Source organism: Eublepharis macularius, chromosome 12 (assembly GCF_028583425.1).
Source record: "Eublepharis macularius isolate TG4126 chromosome 12, MPM_Emac_v1.0, whole genome shotgun sequence".
Taxonomy (NCBI): Eukaryota; Metazoa; Chordata; class Lepidosauria; order Squamata; family Eublepharidae; genus Eublepharis; species Eublepharis macularius.
The window spans coordinates 40941394-40960394 of record NC_072801.1 but is presented as its reverse complement, the minus strand read 5'-3'; the positions used below and the strand labels follow the sequence as shown (position 1 = coordinate 40960394).

At 47.0% G+C, this 19001-nt stretch overlaps 1 protein-coding gene across 2 annotated transcripts in view; it reads right to left on the bottom strand.

Moving 5' to 3' along the window:
- Positions 1-855: 855 nt before the first annotated feature.
- The window catches only part of LOC129340673 (inactive phospholipase C-like protein 2), a 41028-nt gene continuing 22882 nt past the window's right edge, over positions 856-19001 (bottom strand). Inside the window, exons 2-6 of one of the 2 annotated variants that reach the window (XM_054995599.1) lie at positions 15493-17973; positions 12266-12475; positions 10526-10601; positions 8887-8996; positions 856-2851 (exon numbers count right to left, since the gene is read on the bottom strand). In XM_054995599.1, coding sequence (XP_054851574.1) covers positions 2663-2851; positions 8887-8996; positions 10526-10601; positions 12266-12475; positions 15493-17973 — 3066 coding nt within the window. In that variant the 3' untranslated portion in view covers positions 856-2662. Of the gene's footprint in view, positions 2852-8886; positions 8997-10525; positions 10602-12265; positions 12476-15484; positions 17974-19001 lie in introns of those variants that run through there. The other variant, XM_054995601.1, reaches the window with a different exon arrangement.

The following is a 19001-nucleotide window of genomic DNA, read 5'->3' as shown; positions in this document are numbered from 1 at the left end:
AAAATGTGGGTCTGTGCGCAACAGGTGATGCAGGAATTAAGATCTTTCTCCTGATGACACTTACCTTCCACCCTAACAAAAAAAGAAATCCCTCCCCTCAGCTGCTCTTCTCTTAGCAGGTCTAGTCTCAGAGTCCACCCAGGAGAACAGGGGCTTTGGTGGGGGGGGGGAGGGGGGGACAGAGGAAGGTTCCATGCACATCTCCTATAGGCTTCTCTGGCAGGTGAAATTGCTCCCTTTCCCCAGTATATATTTATGGTGGCCCATATTCTATAATGTGCATCTGCTGTTGCCAAGTAGACTCCAAGCTAAGAGTGCAAGTAGTCAAGAAAGAATCTACACTTTAAATTAGCATATTCCAAATGTATCTGTCTTTGGGAAACTTTCCATATTGATGTATCATGTAAAGAAAATTTGCACATGGATCCTCAGCATGTCTTTTTAAAGGATACCTTTTTTTAAAAAAAAGACGCATCTTAAAATGCTAATAGAGAAAACGGGGCTTATTTTGGAATAACAAAACCAATTGGAAGTTGATGGGTTAAATTCCCTTTCCCTTCCCTGCTGGGCCCTAAGGCAAACTGAGGGTGCGTGAGCCTACTATTTGTATTTTATTGACAGAATCTCCTCTCATTTGTTTCAGTCCCCAGAGTGTAACCTCAAATTCATTGAGCACTGCACCTGCCCCTCACATTGAGTAGAAATCTGTAGCCCCACTCACAGAACTACAGTTCCTTCTTCAGAATCCATGACAATACTGAACAGTCAGTTGCATAGTGAAGACAGAGGATTCTGACATCAGAGTGAGAGTGAGAGACTACAAGGGAAGCAGCAACATTCAAGGAGACAACAAAATGAAAGAGAATCTCAGGTTTTATTGTCAATAGCCTTCTCAATTCCAGAACATACCTCCTTGGTCTGACAGGTGGAGGAGCAGGGACCAGCCACAGAACCACAACCTTGCACCCCCACTTCCCACCTCAACCACTCAAAGCACGGGAAAGGGAAATGGCAGAATGATGTGCGCAGCTAAAAGGAAAGTTTGCACAAATTCACAGCTTGGCAACATTTGCATCCAAATGTCAAATATCAAAACTTTCACAGCTGATTTTGAGGGGCAGTTTTTTTCTCTTTTTGGGAGGCGGTGGTAGCTAAATTTGACATTCTGCGGAATCCACACTCCCCCCAAAACCAGGTAATAAAAAATACTAACTTGGGAGACTATATTTTGAAGCCTATTTTGTTTCTTTAAAAAAATCAAATGAAAACATCCACCCCCAAATCCTAAATTCAACAATTTTCCATGATCCAGAACACTGAACAATTCCAGTTAGGAGAATTAACAAGAAAATCTGAGATCCTCCTCATCCTACCCTGGCAATTTCCTTTTGGCTCTGACTAGGAGCTTAACAGCTGGGGCGTATTGGGGATCCTTTTCTGGAGGCCTCCCTCCTCTCCAAATAACATGCTCTGAGGAATGTCCACCCTTCAGCGGATTGCCTAGCCTTATGACCCACTCTGATTTTGGGGGGATTCCCATCTCTGGCACACCCCCACTCACCCACCCAATGAATTACGTTACAGGTTTCAGAAGGGGAAAAGACTCTTATAAGCCAGCCCAAGAAAATGCAAGTTGCAGCTTCCTCTTTCCAAGCAATAAAGGACCCATACATAATTGCTGTGTGCTGATGAGCCCTGAAGGATCACATTTCCTGTGGAATGTGAACAAGGAACTTGAGCTATGAGCCAGCTTTGGTCGAAAGGCAGGGACTGCAGGAAGAATAGCCAAGGAAGATCTCTTCCTTATACTAACAGGCCAGAACATAGGATACACTGGCTTTGCAATCTTAAATGAAGTTATTCCCTTCGAAATCCACCAACTTCAATGGCCTTAAAAAGGTGGTAACTCTGCTTAGGACTGCACAGCCAAAACCCTATAAAAGCTTCTGGGTCAGCCTTGCTCCATTGTCATTTCAGGCTCCTTTGATTCCCTCACCCCCTGCACCTTGCTTCACCCCTTCAGTGCCTCTGAAGCCTGGTATGAAAAAGCCCCTTGTGAATCAACAGAAACAGCACAGAAACGCAGCAGCTCCAGTTTTTAACAACGGGCTGGATCCAGCCAGCTGTTTTACTCAGTCCTGCCAAATCTCCCTCTTTATTAAAGCCTCCATCTCACATAGGACGTTTTGGAGGTCTTTCATTCATAGAGTCACCATAGGTTGGAGACAACTTGATGGCACATCACACACACACACTCGCCCACATGGCTTATTGTCCATGCAGGTCCTGTGATCCAGCATTGCCTCTTGGGATGGTCAAAGGCGATCCCTCTTTGCTTTTTCAGCAGCAGAAAAGCAAGTTGCATCCAACCCCATGGAGCTTGTGCAGGAGCATGTTCGCAGACTGTGCCCCATGGACTAGATCTCCTGCTCTTAAAAGGGTTCTGAATCGGAAACTGCCACCTTGCCTGGAAGTGGAGGTGCCCCCAGCTGTGGCACACGCAAATACTCAAGAAGTCAACCGTTTCCCCCTCCTCCCACGCTGGAGGCAACGTCATGCTTCATCTCTCTCTCTTTTTAAAAAACCTGTCTCATCACAATGTCTTTGTGCAGCACTTGCTGTGTCCATGAATTCCCTCCCCTCTAGCCTTTTTCATTCCAAGTCAGCAAGACCCCGTGTCGCTGCCTCCTCCTTCTGTCTCCGGGATGGGATCGAGGACGGCTCGGCTGCGGAAGAGGTCAGGGGAGGCGGCTCCGTTCCGCCCGATGCCACAGGACTGTGCGGCATTGTGAATCTGCCATAGCGTGTCCAGTGCCTCTGCCTTGGAGTGTTTGAGCAGGTCGGCCTGGCCCTGTAGGTGGAGGAAATGGTGAAAACATCAAGGAATGTAGTCATAGGGTCCAGGACAGAAAATAATCAAAAGTCCAGCAGGCAACTGCAGAGTGGGAAAGGTCAAGAATCTCAAGTTTTTAACCATTCTCCTCTGTACATTAAGTTCCTAAGCCTCAAGATAAATTTCAGAATTGTGAGTCCAAGGACAGGGAAGAAGCCTTTCTCTAAGCACTGACAGAGGCCTCTAGAAGCTGTTCAAAGACTTTTAAAGGTAGTGGCAGCTAAAGAAAGAATAAGCTAGAACCAAGCATTGGAAAGAGATGCTGTATTTGCATAAAATATACCAGAGTTAAAGATCATGAAGTCTAAATGTGAGAAAAGACAGGTCTTTCCCCCTCTGTTCCTGCTATTCCCCAGTACAAACATTCTAGCACACAGATTTGCGAGTTCCATCAGGGCAGAGCTCACACTGTTGTCAGGGCCTTTCCTTGGAATTGGGCTTAAGGCCAGGGCTCTGTCCTACCACATATTCAATCGTAACAATGAAAAATGTGCTTCTGGCCACATGCACTGAATAAGACATATGCACACACACACACATAATCTAGACTGGGAAAGCCTCAAGTCAAAAAGTTTCTAAAATTTGAACACTGAAGGAGAGATGAGAAAAATACATGGAGGAAGGAGGAAAAAGAAACTGACTTGACTATAAAGTGGGAATCCCCAGGGTAAAGACACACGTAACATGTAAACGGGGCTCTTTGCCTGTGTCGTGATCCTAGCTTTTCAACATACAGTACATGTAAATTAGTGTCAGCTGTCAGTCTTGTTCTCCTTCCCCCTGTTAAAATTGGCTGCCTACTTTTTAATTTAAAGCAGCATATATCTTTTTTATTCATGGACAGACGTCATCTTATTGTTCAAAATACGTATTAAAAAAAAAGTTGCACAACTGCTTTGGGAGTATGAGAGCACAGGCATGAGACAACAGGTGCTGCCTGCAGCACCTTTCCTCCAAAATTCTACCAGTTTAAAAAGCAGCAGATATTAATTTCTTCACAGCTCAGCCTAAAAGATCTAGTAGATCGCGCTTCTCTCCAGTGTAAAACTCATACCATGCAATGCATGGACTGAATGTGGCACATAGGATGGGTAGGGGTGGTGCTTAAAAAACTGCCCCCAATAATGTTAGTTTTGTCTACCCAAGCTTCAGAGAGCGCCGCCTGGATTTCAGGGGAAATGCGCCATCTGCTGGATGTGAAAAGTCTACTACACCATAGATGCAGAGAAGTTAGCCGTGTTAGTCTGTGGTAGTAAAATCAAAAAGAGTCCAGTAGCACCTTTAAGACTAACCAATTTTATTTTAGCATAAGCTTTCGAGAATCAAGTTCTCTTCGTCAGATGCCTGATACAGGCATCTGACGAAGAGAACTTGATTCTCGAAAGCTTATGCTAAAATAAAATTGGTTAGTCTTAAAGGTGCTACTGGACTCTTTTTGATTTTACTACACCATAGAAATCAAGGTTTATCCAGAATAATCCTGGATCCACGCCCACAATCAAGATGTCCACAATGGGCTCCTAGCTGGCTTCAGGGCCTCAGCATTTGCCCCCACTTCACCCCGCTCTGGAGTCATAGCAAGTCTAGAAACTGTAGATTTGCGGGGAGAGCCTATAGCTCAGTAGGGGAATACAGATTTTGTATCTGAAAGGCCCAAATTCAGTTTCGCCTATTCACACAAACACAAAGCAGGTTGCAAGACCAACAAATGCCTCTACCTGAAGTCTTGGGACTGGATCCGATCTGATTTTCTAATGGTGAAAGAAGAAGGCTGGGCCCCCATTTGACCACCAAAAAGAGTATACTAAGGAACGTAGGATGGGAGCTACAGTGAGGAGGATCAGACGGGATCAAGAAGAAAAACGGGAAGGATCCAGCCTTGGGTCTACTGCCAGTCACAGCGGACAAGGCTGGAGAGACCAATGGCGTGAATCAGAATAATGCATTCTCATATGAAGGAGTTCTACTTCTTAGGAGGAGACCAAACTACAGTTCCTACAATGCTTTGGGTGGGTGGGAGGGAGGGAGCAAGACAGTTCCACTTTTGACCTGGATTAAATCTGTAGATGTTTCCAAATAATCACTCTTCCTCCCACTCACAGGCTGTGTGGAGATGATAATTTTAGAGGAGCAGTGAGCACACTTTCCCTGTCCTCAGAAAAGCTTACTGTTCAAGGCCTGATCCTGCACTGAGAACAGGATAAATTGGTCAAACACAACAGATGGGGCTGGGGAGCCTTGCTTCCTTTAGAGGGAAAAAATTATAAAGCTGCTTTGCTCCCATTTTTTTAAAATTATGAGAGCTTGAGGAAGGGCGGGGGGAATAAACAAGCTAAAGTCATGTAAAAAAACAATCTCCTGTTTTCCAATGACCTGCATCACAATATTTGATGCTTAACTGGTAAGTACAACTGACTCATTTCAGTGGTGTGGTAAGGAGAACGCGGGCTAGGGTCTAGGAAACCCAGGTTCAAACCCCTACTCCACCATGAAAAAATGGCTCGACCGTGGGCCAGTCACTCTCAGCTTAACCTAACTCACAGGCGGAGGGGTGAATGATGTACTTCACCCTGAGCTTCTAGAAGGAAGGCTGGAATAAACACTGTATTAAAATGGGAACAAATGTGGCACACTGGTTAGGATCTGGGAGACCGAGGTTCGAATCCCCACACTGCCCTGAATGCTTGCTGGGTGACTGTGGGCCAGTTACACTCAGCCTAACCTACCTTACAGGGCTGTTGTGAGGATAAAATGGAGGAATGATGTAAGTAGTTTTGGGTCCCCTCTGGAGAGAAAGGTGGGGTACAAATGAAGGCAACAAATACATAAAACAATAAAATTAGGTAAGTGTTTATGCCCAAGTAAAACTGCCCAGAATTGCAGCTTAAGGCTTCTCTAGCCTAACCTTACAGAGAGGCAATAGAGTCTTGGTGTGTGAAAGGGGCTCCTCAGGTTATCTTCAAAGGTTTGGCCAGACGAAGATGCTCTACCCCAGAGCCCAGCATCTCCTTAGTTTCCTCACCTGGAATGTGACCACTGCTGCTTCTAAGCAATACTGCTGGTTCGTGCCAGAGCCAGATGGGGGCTCTGACATTGTTCCCATAACCACTGCAAAGGCAGGGCAGGACAGTGGGGCGGCAGCCCCTTTGCAGGAACAAGAAGGGGCTGACCTGCAGCTCCAGAGGCAAGGCTGGTGGTTGGTGCAGCTGCAAAGCCAGGTTTTCTCAGGGCAACAGGAAGGGGGTGAGCCAACCATGCCTTAGTGTCAATCCCTAGCAGGCCAGAAATCAGCACCATGCCTCCGCAGCCCAACGATGACCTGATGGCATCAGGCCAAAGATGAGGCCACAAGAGGTGCAAACCATTCCCAAGCCTTTTCCAAGGATGGGAGGCAACACCCAGGGTTGGCTAGTTGCCCATGAACCAGAGGGAGGCACCTGCAAAGACTGTGGGGAGCTATTTAAGCATCTCTAGCTCAGAGCCAAAGAGGACATGGTTAGGGTGACTCCTCTGTCCATGGAGCTAGCTCAGATAAGAGGGCAGGAGAGTTTCAACAGGAGGAGGTGGACCAGGGTAAAGATTCAACCTCTTCCCCTCTCAGTCTGAGCCCTCTGCAGGGGTGGAAGGTGAACTCAGTATGCCCTCTGGTGGCCTCATCTCCAAGGAAGTGGATATGCAACACCTGCACTCAACAATCTGCCCCACAGACCACTCAGTGGTTTTCTCTTTGCGTTACTAGTGCCGGCCCACCTCCTCACTCTGTTCTGTTACTGGACATTTTTTTGACCTGGAGATGTGCAAAGGAGTGAATGTTACAGCACCAGCATGGTGCAGTGATTAGAGTATTGAACTAGGAGCCAGGAGATCCAGGTTCAAATCCCGACTCTTCCATGGAAACTTGCTGAGCAGTCTTGGGCCAAGTCACTCACCCCCAGCCTAACCTACATCACAGGATTGTTGTGAGGATAAAATGGATGAGAGGAGAACAATGTAAACTGCTTTAGGGTTCCCACTGGGGAGAACGGCAGGCTGTAAATGAAGAAAATAAATAACGCATGACCTCTGCCACTAAAACTACAGCCCGTTCCCAAGGACAGCAATTTAATTTATGGCAGTAAACTCAATTATTTAGATTATGATAATTTTTTTACAATTTTGGAATAGGAGTACTTTGGGTTTTCTGCTTACTGGACCAAATTATCTTGGTTTGACTTTGCAGCATAGTCAGGTACTTGCTACAGCCACACCACACACACACACACACACATGACACTCAAAGTACTCGCTGAAGGAAAAAATGGATTTACACAGCCATTCATGGGCAACCTGAGCCTGATTCCTGGAAAGAAACGGAAGCAGAGATGTGACTGAGTCCCTTGTAGACAAATCATTGCTCACAAAATGCACAGCCCTTGTGCAAAGAAAAGACAAACCACCCAAAGCAACACAACAGTTCAAACACAGAGAAATTCATAAACACCCAAGAACCACTAGGTGGCAGGTGGTGGTCTTAGATTTGGCAGAAGTGGCTTGCCATTAGCAGAAGAAGTAAAACTCAAGCTACTATCCATGTAGCAACAGCTGGAGAAGAATATGATAGAACACAACAAACTCTGAGATGCATTTTGATAAAGACAACAGGGCTGTTAGTAACTATGTAAAAGGGAGTTGTTCGGCAGGGGTGTTCTATAAAGAAAACTGGGCTATACTATAACAGAATGGTTCAGGGACATGCTTTCTAAAGGGAAAGGGACTGCAGACTATACAATTGTTGCTGCACATATTATCCGGTTGTCACTGCATTATTTTCTACCTAGGTAATTCCGTTTTTATTAATTTTTTACTTGCCAATGGGAACCTAAAGCAGCTTACATCATTCTCTCCTCTATTTTATCCTCACAACAATCCTGTGAGGTAGGTTAGGCTGAGGGGGGTGACTGGCCCAAAGGCACCCAGCAAGCTTCTGTAGAAGATCAGGGATTTGAACCCAGATCTCCAATATTCTAGTCTGACACTCTAACCTCTATTCCACACAGGGTCTCTTTTTTCTGCATTTTATCTGTGTTCTGTATCATGTCTAGTGTGCTTTGCTTATACAGATTTCTGTTCTCCTAGTCCTAGTACATTGCTTATTCGATGTCTCTTCATACTGATTGTATCGACTCACACTGTTATCCAAGTCTCAGGGAGAAAGGCAGTCTATAAATACAGTCAATAAATAAATTTAATAAAGAGATAAGGGCTGTAGGTTATGGCATGGTTTAATGTACTGTTTTTACTGCATTGTTTTCTACTTTGCCTAATCCAATTTCTATCGCATTGTTTTCTAAGTTTATAATCCAATTTTGTTTATTATCTGAATTTGTGGTTTCCTCACTACACTTTAGTACAAATGAAAATATTATATTATAGGCAGCAAAATTTCTATCTCTTAGAGATCTGCTAAAAAAGGTTGGTTAAGTCAATTTAATCTGGAATTTTGCCTACGTTTTAAGATCTCTGATGTTCTAATTGTGCAATATGGTAATTAGACTGGAACTGGAACTGTACATGTGTGATTTTTGCCCAACTTCTGTTTGGCTACAAGAGGTCTGATTGGCTATGCAGATTAAAATACTATTCCTTCAGAGGCAGCTGCCACCACAGTGTTGCTTTTATTCTCTTTCACTCCTCTTTCTCAGTGTACTTTTAAATTTACCCCTCTCTTTTCCTACACTTGGCCTTCCTCTGTTTATGGTTCTGCCTCCTGCAGCAGCCATTTTGTGGTTGGTTCCGCTTCCTGCAGCAGCCATTTTGTGGTTGGTTCCGCTTCCTGCGGCAGCCATTTTGTGGTTGTGACCACCACCTTGTGTCAGAATTTCACTGCCCACAGGCTTTAAAAGCCTGCTCTACACCTTCCTCCTTGCCCCACTACCACCTCCTGTTCTGATGGGGGTATCACAGTACAGTTTTGGGATCCCACGCTGGAGATCCCTGCCTTAGAGTCGACTTACCTTGAGGACTGTGATGTTCCAGGCAAAACTTTCCAGAGCCTTCTGCAGCTTCCGCCCTTTAAGACCCTCCTTCACCTCCAGCCGGTAGAGCTCTTTGTGAAAACTCATTCCTAGAGAAGCAAGAAAGAGGAGATGAAAGAAAGAGAAGCACACAGGGAAGTGTCACAAGAGTGCCCCTTTTATCCAGGGCAGGACTTCTTGGCTAAGCCTGGAACTTATCAAAGACAGAATGAGGATGGCATTGTTGCGTACATTGTGCATTGTTTTTCTGCTATCACCCCTAGAAGAGAAGTTCTGCAGGTTTTTGTAGGGCTTAAAAAATCTACAAAAGCTGTTTGACCGAGGACAAGTGTGGGACCATGTGACTCTTGGAAAAACCATCAAGTCTCTCTCCAGCCTCTGTACATCTCCTTTTCTGTTCCCACTTGTGGTATTTGTTGTGTTCTTCCCCAAAATTCTACCCCCTCCCATCCTAATGCCTGCACTGTTTGCCATTCCCCATCTTCTACACAACCCCCTATATCATTTCAGTCCTTGCCCGTAGCAAATTCCAAGAACCTAAAGAACTTTGGATATGGAATTATGCAAAACAACAACACACATGCAAAGGAAGGAAACACTTTTAATGTTCCAGCAGAATGTCTGAATCATACAGAGATGCCAGTTGCTAAAAGCAAACATCTGGATGGGCAAACTGCCCAGGAACTTCATGCAAACCCCTGCAGGGGTTTATTCAGACCCAGGCCTGCAGCCAGACAATTTGTGGTGCGCGTGTGTGGGATCCCTAAGGGCACAACTCAATGCAGATCAGCAAGAACTGATTACTTTGTATACTACTTAATTATATCAAATGTAAATACAATTGTAATTTTATACTGTTTTTAAAAATCATGCTTGTCAGCAATGCCTTTATGGAATTCTGGAAGGCATGAGAGATTTTGCTTGTTATAGCAGAGCTGGACAGAATACAACTTTCCTGTGGTGCAATATTATGTTCACACATACAAATACATCACATAATTTTGAAACACTTCTTGATTTATAGCTGAATGCATGAACAGACTCCACTGGAAATCACTGTCTTTGGGCAACACAAAAGATCCACTGATAGCACATCTGATGTGTAATTCACGTGGTGAAATGTAAATCTCAGCTGAGGTGGTCAGATTACAAGCATGCCACTGAGAGTTCTTTCAAGATAGTCTGGGACACAAACTTTAAAAAGCACATGTGATTTAAAAGATTCCATGGCTGGCAACATCCAGGGATGACATTTTGCACGTGTGAATGGGACATCCATGCAAATATCATACTGCAGACAAAACTTCTGCTATCTTGGCATTTGATGCTTTTCAACATTGAGTCTGTTCACACATTCATCTGGCAGTTTTCAAGTGTACAGTAAAATTTTGGTTAGAAAAATCAAAGAATGTGTGAACTAGCCCCCAAAGCAACAGATAACTAAATCCTGGGAGTTTGCATTCATTCATTTACTCATTTCCTCTGTAGCCCTCCTTTCTATAAAAAGAGCTCACAGCACCTACATTTATTTATTTATTTAATCACATTTCTAGACCGCCCTCCCCGTCAGACGGGCTCATCCCAGGAAGGAGGGAAGAGAGGGGCTATTGTCACTCACCTGCTTGTTGCACCTGAATAATCTTGGTGTGAACAGCATCGGCTGACTCAATTAGTGTCCGGCTTGTCTGGATCATCTGAGGGGGAGGGAGGGCACAGACAGAATGCGTGGTGAGTATTTGGAGAGATGTGGCACACAAAGCACCACCACCCTCCAGGGGCTCTTGGCTCAACCCCTTCCCTTCCTCTGTAGCATCTGCAGCAGGCTGTTCACGGTAAAAGAGACACCTTGGTATAGTGGACAGAGGGTTGGACTACGGACACCCAAGTCTGAATCCTCCACTCTGCCACGGAAGCCTATCAGATGAATTAGGGCCAGCCCTACAAACACATACTCTCACAGCTATTTGGGGCTCCATTTGCTTTGGAGGGCCCATCAACCTTGGGAGCCAAGGTGGTATAGGGATCGGTCCCCCGTCCCCCCCGTGGTACTCTTTTCCTGGTGCTCACCAAGTGTTTTTAGAAAGTGGGTGGGGCCAGGGGGGAGCTTTTGCATATCAGGGTTTCTGATTGGTCACTGGAGATCTGATTGGCTGCACAGATTAAAAAACATCCTATTAAATTACAGACTGAAATGTTGAAGAGTTGTTATGAGAGCTATGCCTAACGTCATTCCCTGCCATTTTTTGTGGCTTGTTCCACCTCCTTCAGTAGCCATCTTGTGGTTGAGCCCACCGCCCTGTGTCAGAATTTTAAAGGTGTTCATAGGCTTAAAAAAGTTGAGGAGCCTTGAGCTAAAATGTCACACTACAATTGGGGTGGCCCAAGTTCAAACCTGCCAAGACTTTGAGCCAATCACTCTCAGCTTAACTTACCTCACAGGGCTGCTTTGAGGATAAAATGGGGAGGAGGGAAGCTGGCACACTGCCCTGAGCTTCTTCAAGGGAAGATGGGATACAAATGTATTTTATAGATAGACTAGCAACCCAGGCCGTTGGGAAAAAACAGGCTTGAGAGTGGTGCAGAGCCGCAGCGGGCTTCTCTGTCGAGGCTGCCACAGTGGCGGAGAAGGCCAGTGTGGCAGTATGGTCCTCCAGAGGACCGAACCGGTGCACAAGGCTTCCCCGTACCTCTGTGGCCACTGTGGAGCCTCCAGAGGGCTGTGCTGATGTGGCAGCCTTCTCCATCACTGCGAGGCTTCTGGATGGCCAGGCCAGCATACTGGGTCTCCCCATTGCCTCTGTGGCCACCCCCATGGCTGCTGCTTCTCTGTCGTCGTGTTGTCAATGACTCACTGTGCCTGCACCAGGATAAAAAGTGAGTCATCGGCAACACGGCTTGCCTTTTATATATTAAGAGATATTCCCAGCAATCAAGCCCCTTTCAGGCCTAGTTCCATCCAAAGCCCCCCTCCCAGATTGTCAACCCTTCCCTCTTTCCCTTGCATCAACACCCCTGAGGTACTTCCACTAACTGACACACTAACAAGCTTTAAGAAATGACATTTCAGTAGCAGGACTGTTAAGCAGAGAGACAGAACCACTCTATCCCTGCATCTCTATGCTACAAACCTTATTTGCCTGATCCTGACTGCACCCAAATGGCTGTGTACAGGAATGCCAACCAAAGTGTATTCGGACTGGGATCCTCTAGTTGAGATTTGTGGATACTTCTGCACTTGCCATTAGCAGGGGGATGGAGATGGAACCAGGTGACCCAGAAAGTGGTGACTCTTTAGGACAGCCCCAGCAATGTTTACTGGACTAGGCCAGGGCCCCACATGATAACAGGCAACACTCACAGCATCATAGGCGGCAAGCACTTTCCGTAGCAGCTCCGGGACAGGCCCCTGGGTCTCCATGGAAGGGTACTCCTCGCCCAGGTTCAGGGTGACAGTTGGGGGGCTTTCTTTCTCACTAGGTTGTAGCCAAGTGGCCAGCTTTAAGATGCACTGCTTGATGTTGGCTGCTGGAGTTAAGCCACACAACTCCTTGAAGGAGACCAAAGCATTCTAGAGGAAAACAAGACAGAGGCAGATAAAAATGCTGACACCCCTGGAGACAGTTATCAGATCCTCTGCTAAGCCCAGTGCTACCCTCTGCAGCAGTAACCCCATTCTCAGATATTTTCCAGTGATGGGTGGCTTGGGTAGCCAGCCAAACTCTGTGGTTGCCATGAGCCTCTTTTCTGATTTGGGGAGGAGCAGGGTCTTGGTTTTGCTTTCAGGCTGAGTTCCAAAGATATTGGAAAGCTCCTAAAGAATAATCACCATTACATGAACCACCCCAATGCCTCCTCCCCAAATCCAAATCGAGGAGAAGACCAGGGATTACCACACTTCCTGTTTGGGGAAGGGGAAGGCGTGCAGAGGCATGTGACTCTAAGAACTTGGTCCAATCCCCAGTCTAAATCAACAGAGACAAAAATGAGCTATTGTGGCTTTGGGGTCAAATCCTTCCACCGTAAGTTTGTTTTTCCCAGTCTGCAAAAAGAGAGTAAGGTGTGAGTCAAGCTGAACTCATACATGTGATTTTATACTAAGCCAGCCTTTTGGCCTGCAAAGTCCATTATTTTGTACTCTGACTGGCAGTAGCTCTCTGGGGTCTCAGGTACAGGGTTTTCATATAACTTACCTAATCTTAACTGGAGATGCTGGGGACTGAACCTGGGACCTTCTGCATGCCAAGCAGATGTTCTACAACTAAGGGAATTAATGGCTCAGCTGAAATTCCATCTGAAGCTCAGACTTACTGGCCTGAGTACATTAATTCTCTTGACTCTGATTCATATGTAACAAGCAAGCACTCAGTACTCAAGCCTGCTTCTTCCCTTCCTTTCCATGCTAGTAAAGATGGTCTGAGAAAGTTGGGCAGCCTTCTAGGTCCATGCCCTCTGTGCAGCCCTTACTTTCTCCAATGCTACTGCCATCCACTCATCCTTGGCCAGAGCAACCAGGGAGAAACATATCTGGGAAGAGAAGCACTGCCAATGAAGAAAGCAACCTCTCTATTGGCTGTGTTTTAATTTCCCCTTTCCTTCAAAGAGCTTCTAGCAGGATACATGGTTCTCCCGTTCCTTTGTTTTTTATCCTCACAACAACCCTGTAAAGTAGGTTAGGCTGAGAGAGAGAATGGCTGGCTAAAGATTACCCAATAAAGTTCATGGCATTGGCAGATTTGAACCTGGGTCTTAGTCCAACACTCAAACCATAACACCACATTTAGCCCGGGTAGCAGTACTCCCTGCTTGCCAGAAAAGGCAGAAAGAGATCAGTAGAGACCTGCCTTGGAGAGACTGAAAGGCTGAAACAGAAGGATAACTAATAGTTAGAGAGTAAACCTATGAGACCCGAGTTCAAATCCCAACTCGTCCATAGAAGCTCACTGGGTGTCCTTGGGCAAGTCACTCTTTCTCAACCTTGCTGAATTATCAGGGTTGTTGTGAGGACTGCATGGGGAGTGGGGGGTGGGTGGGAAGATCATATACACTATCATGAGCTCCTTGGAGGGAGAGTAGGATAAAAACTAGATACATGGACAGATCCTCATTGAGAGAATAATGTATACTAAACTGTAATATGCACATGTTGCTTTATGGAACATAAGGGGGAAAAGATCTCTGCCTAAAGTACTTAAAATTTTAATTCCAACAGTTAAGAACATACATACATCAGAGCTGAAGTTATAAGTTATGGATATCACATGGCTGTCACCCAAACTGGAAGCTTTGCATCTCTCCGTCTTCTCTTCCTAATGCATTGAGTGTCTCTCTGCCTCCATTCACTACCATCAGAAGTGTGGGGAAACCCACCATGTGATGATGTCACTTTAAGCAACTGAGACCCAAGCTACAAGTGACGCCTAACACAGGTTGAACACTTGTCAGCTTCCCTCAAGTTTTAATGGGAAATGTAGGCAGCTTGGTGGAATGTTAGACAAGTGACAGTTGAAAATCCATTGGACAGCAGTTGGAGAGCCAAGCTGCAAGACCAGAAGGCCTACATTTCCCATCAAAACTTGAGGGAAGCTGACAAGTGTCCAACCTGTGTCAGGCATCACTTGTAGCTTGGCCCTGAGTCCACAAGGCATTGCTGAGGGGGAGGAGACACCAGGCTGCTGCTTTCAAGGGCACCCAGCCAATCTTGACAATGTCTCATTTCAGCCAAAGGGAAGGAAGGCAGAGAGGAGGATACTCGGGTGAATTGACCATTGCAGGGGTATGGGGGAAAGGATTGTGGTATTATGGCCAAAGCTTCACAAAAACGGAAGAGGGATGAGGAGAGATTTGAAGGAAGAGAATGAGGTGGCATAGTTGAGGCGTTCTGGGAATGAGATCCACATATAGGATGCACACAACAAAGAAGTGGTAGAATCATTTAAGCCAGACTTTTGGATAGCTAGAGATGGCAGAGTGTATTGAAGGCAAGAGGGAGAAGGGAATGGGATTTGCAGTGCAGAGATCTGAGGGATTAGCATCTTGTTCTAGCATCTGTTTACTACAACGAGCAGAAAGGAGGACACGTAGGCCTTTGGGAGAGACTCAGGATACTCGTTTTGCTCAATGTCTTTCCCCCCCAGATCAGATTTGTGCCTTCTTCACCTGGTGCTTGTGGCTTGGATGCGAAGGTGTTCTAGTCTCTTACAAACATTATGACTTAAATCAACTTTCTACAACCTGCTTGAGTTTTTAAAACTTCCCCAAGGGAGTATCATGTCAGACCCAATTTCCCATTCAGGGCACATCTACCCTATCAATGTAAACCAGTTTTTAAACTCATTTTAACTACCAGGGTTCCCTGCTGGCTTGTTTAGGAAATTAATCCTCTTTCAAAAAATTCCCAGTTCCATTACAAAATAATGGTTCCCAGGCTCCTTTGTGAAAGCCAAGGGAGTTGAACTTCCAAGCCTCTATAGCAAAGATGTACCCTCCACGGAGTTCAAGCTCCAAGAAATACCCCTTTCTCCCCAACTCCAAAACCTGCAAACCAAACTCGGGAGTTGTGGCTCCCATTTCCCTCTACCTGGGTACCTGCATGTTCTCCCGCAGGTCTGTGGCCTCCCGCAGTGGCTGAGTGGCAGTACGGAACACTTCATCTATGGCCTTGATTCCTGTGGCTTTCGTGGATGTGTACTCTCGCATGCGCCGTCCCTTGCGCCCTGAGAGCCCCCGCCGGTGTGCTTTGCCCCCACCCCTTCGGTTGGTGATGGCCACATGCACAAATAAAGTTGCATTCGGGAGGGTCTCGCCAGAAAGGGACTGGAGAGGCACGTGGCGATAGCCCATCTGGAGGCATTCAAAGGGGATGGTGTACTGCGCAATGAACTCGTCCCCAATGTAATCGTCATCGAGCACCATGAATCGAAGGATGGCCAGCTCAGGAAGGTTCACCTGGAACTCCAGAGTCTCCTCAAATATAGGGTTGTCCCCGCTTTGTAGCACCGTCTTAGTGCGTTTCTCGGCACAGTCAGCTGGAATGCCATGCATTTCGGCACAGACATATGGCTCCACCACATCACCCTTGGCACCAGAGCCCTTGGGCTTGGGTAGATTCTGCCCACTGATGATCTTGAGGTGTAGCAGCTGGGCTGAGATGCCAGGGAAAGCATCCCTGGTGTTTGCACTAAAGTAGGACACCTCATCACGCATAATGGCGGGCCGGAGCACATAGCCACAGCCCCCATTTTGGCGGAACCAGCCAGCGTTCAGGTCCATCATCAGTCCTGGTGTCTGGTAGTTCATTGCCACCATCTGGCAGCCGCACTTCCAGAAGTCCTGTGGGTTCATGTTGCTGGCATCAATGCGCATAGGGCTGGGATAAACCCGCGACAGGAAGCGCTTGTTGTAGGCCACAAAATCCTCCGGCTCCTCGTTGGCATAGCGCCCAGCCTCCACTTCGCTGAAGGAACACACTTCCCAATAGTGTTGGCCCCGCCGAGAGGCCTCAAAGCCTTGGAAAGACACCATCTGGCACAAGCTCACCAGGTCAGACAGCTCACGGCACAGGACCCGCCGGTGTCGGGGCTGCTCCCGGTCCTCCTCGCCTAGCTGCAGTCCCAGCTCTGAGGTCTCCTCATCATCAGATACGTCCCCCTCACTTGACTGGCAGCTGGGGAGCAGCTTCCGGCCTTGGATAAGGATGCATCTCTTGAGCCTTTCTGGAGAGGGGAGATATACTTCATTGGGATTTGGGGGTACAAGATACAGCTTGTCTCCAAAAGTCTTCCTCAGATGTTCCGCCACGACCCTCTGCTGTGCGCAACAGCAGTGCACAGAGAGGCACAGGATCAGAGGAAACTCTGACGCTTCAAAGGCATATTCTGCAACAGCACCCACCACTCTAGAGAAAGCCAAGCGGGCACCAGCACCAACCACTGGCTCCCCAGAAGGGCCGTCACATACCACTAGTTCCAAGCTGCGGCAGCCTGCCTTGAGGGCTGCCACGTAACCCCCTATGTCTGAGGTGGAGCCACCCCAGAAGCAGCTGTCCTCAGCCAGACAAGCTCCATGTGCAGAGCTTATGAAATAATGAGACAGCGGTTGGTTCATGTCCTGGCACACTTGGCGGTGCTGAGGGTCAAATATGGAGCAGTCAGCCGAGAGGAGGTAGCGTGTGAAGCCGTCAATTGCCAAGTAGCTCTTTTCCCGGCCTTCCTTGGACGGCTCGTATTTGCTGATGATTTCCATGCACATTTCTTCCGTTACCCCTTCCATACCCTGCTCTGCCTCCAAGAAGATCATGAGGTCCTTCAAGCCCATGTACTCCTTATTGCTGGAAAACTGGACCAAGAGAAAAAATACCTCGGGCCTGGTGCACAGCTCGCAGTAGGCCTCCCCAAAGACCTCGCAGCTGACCTCTTCCCCAAGCCGTTCACTGGCTGCTTTCTGGAGCTCTTTGAACTTCAGCTCAATTGTAGCAGCCTTCATACCAGGGTTGAGAGCCCGTATAAGCTGCACGGCCCGAGAGACCGGGATTCGGCCTTCCTTCTCCAGGTCTGCAATGTCAAAGACAGAGGAGACCCACGAGGTGCGGGGGTTGGGCCGGCCAGCCTCAGGGGTCTCCTCTAGAGTGTGCTTTCCATAGGACGCCAAGTACCGCAGACCCATGACCCAGGCATTCACCACATCAGCAGAGCTCGCCACAAGGTCCAGAGACTCATAATTGTCACCATAGATGATGGAGAAAGCACATTCATCCGGGAACTGGTCTGAGAGGCCATTGGAGCGCAGCACGGGTGTCTTCTTCCCAACCCGCACCTCCTTGACCGACTTGATCTCAATCCTGGCTTTGTCAGAGTCTTTCTTGGAAGGTTCCCAATGCATGAAACGCAGGTCGGGGTCCAGCACAAAGAACCGGCTGTACATGCGCGAGTTGGAGCGCACTTTCTTCATCTCACAGCCCTCCAGCATGAAGGAGATGCAGGCGGCGGTGCTGCTGAGCTTGCGGTTGCTGGGCATGGTGCTGAAGGAGACGGTCTTCTTTTTCTGTAAGGGGCGCTGGCGGGATCCGTCCTGCAGGAAAGGGAGAAGGAACAGAGAGGTTAGGTGCACAGCTGAAGCTGGCAGGGCTGAGAAAATAGAGGAGGGAGGAGGGCAGGCAAGAGAAAAGGATCAACGTGGGACGACTCGTCTAGTCCTGATTTCTTTGTCCTACATTGTCTCCCAGCACAACTGTATGGCAACCTGAGATAAAGCAGGACTGGGAAGGAGGAGTTGGTTAAGCTGGGAGAAGACTGACAAGGGAGGAGGACCTGATGAAAAGTTCCAGCTGCATCACAGCTGTAAGCAGTGTGAGAGCAGGCAGGATACCACAGTTGAGAATGCTGGACTAGGAATGGGAGACCTGAGTTCAAATCCCTGTTCAACCAGGAAGCTCAGTTAGTTCCATCATTACCTCTCAGCCTATCTTATCTCAGACGGTTGTTGTTTGTGAGGACAGACATAGAGAAAGGAGAAATATAGTAATCCCCACTTTGCCATGAAGTCAATTGGGTAACTTTGATCCAGTCTCTCTTCTCTCAACTTGATAAGAATTTACTTATTTACTTCATTCGTACCCCACCTTTCTCCTCAATGGAAACCCAAAGCAGCTTATATCGTGCTCCCCTCATCTTCACAACAATCCTGTGAGGTTGGTTAGGCTGAAGGAGTATGAGTGGCACATGGTCACGTAATGAGCTTACATGTCAGAGCGGAGATTCAAACCTGGGTTTCCCAGATACTCGTTTGACACGCTAACTGCTACACAACACTGAATTGAGAATAGGGAATGAAGAGCCATGCGCACTGCCCTGAGCTTCTTTAGAGATAGGTGGGATAAAATAAAGGCAAAAGACAGCAGTGCCTATTTTTCTTTTTTTCAAACTAGCAGACCAGTCTAGCCCAGGGAAACAAGTATTGACCAATTAGGATTGGAAGAAAGAAACATTAAAATCAAAGGAAGGGTCTGAAGCATTCAGAGTGAAGGCAGTTAAATTTTATAACATAAAGCGGCTTTTTTAAAGCTGAAGAGTGCCCCAACTTGGATTTGTTCTAAATTC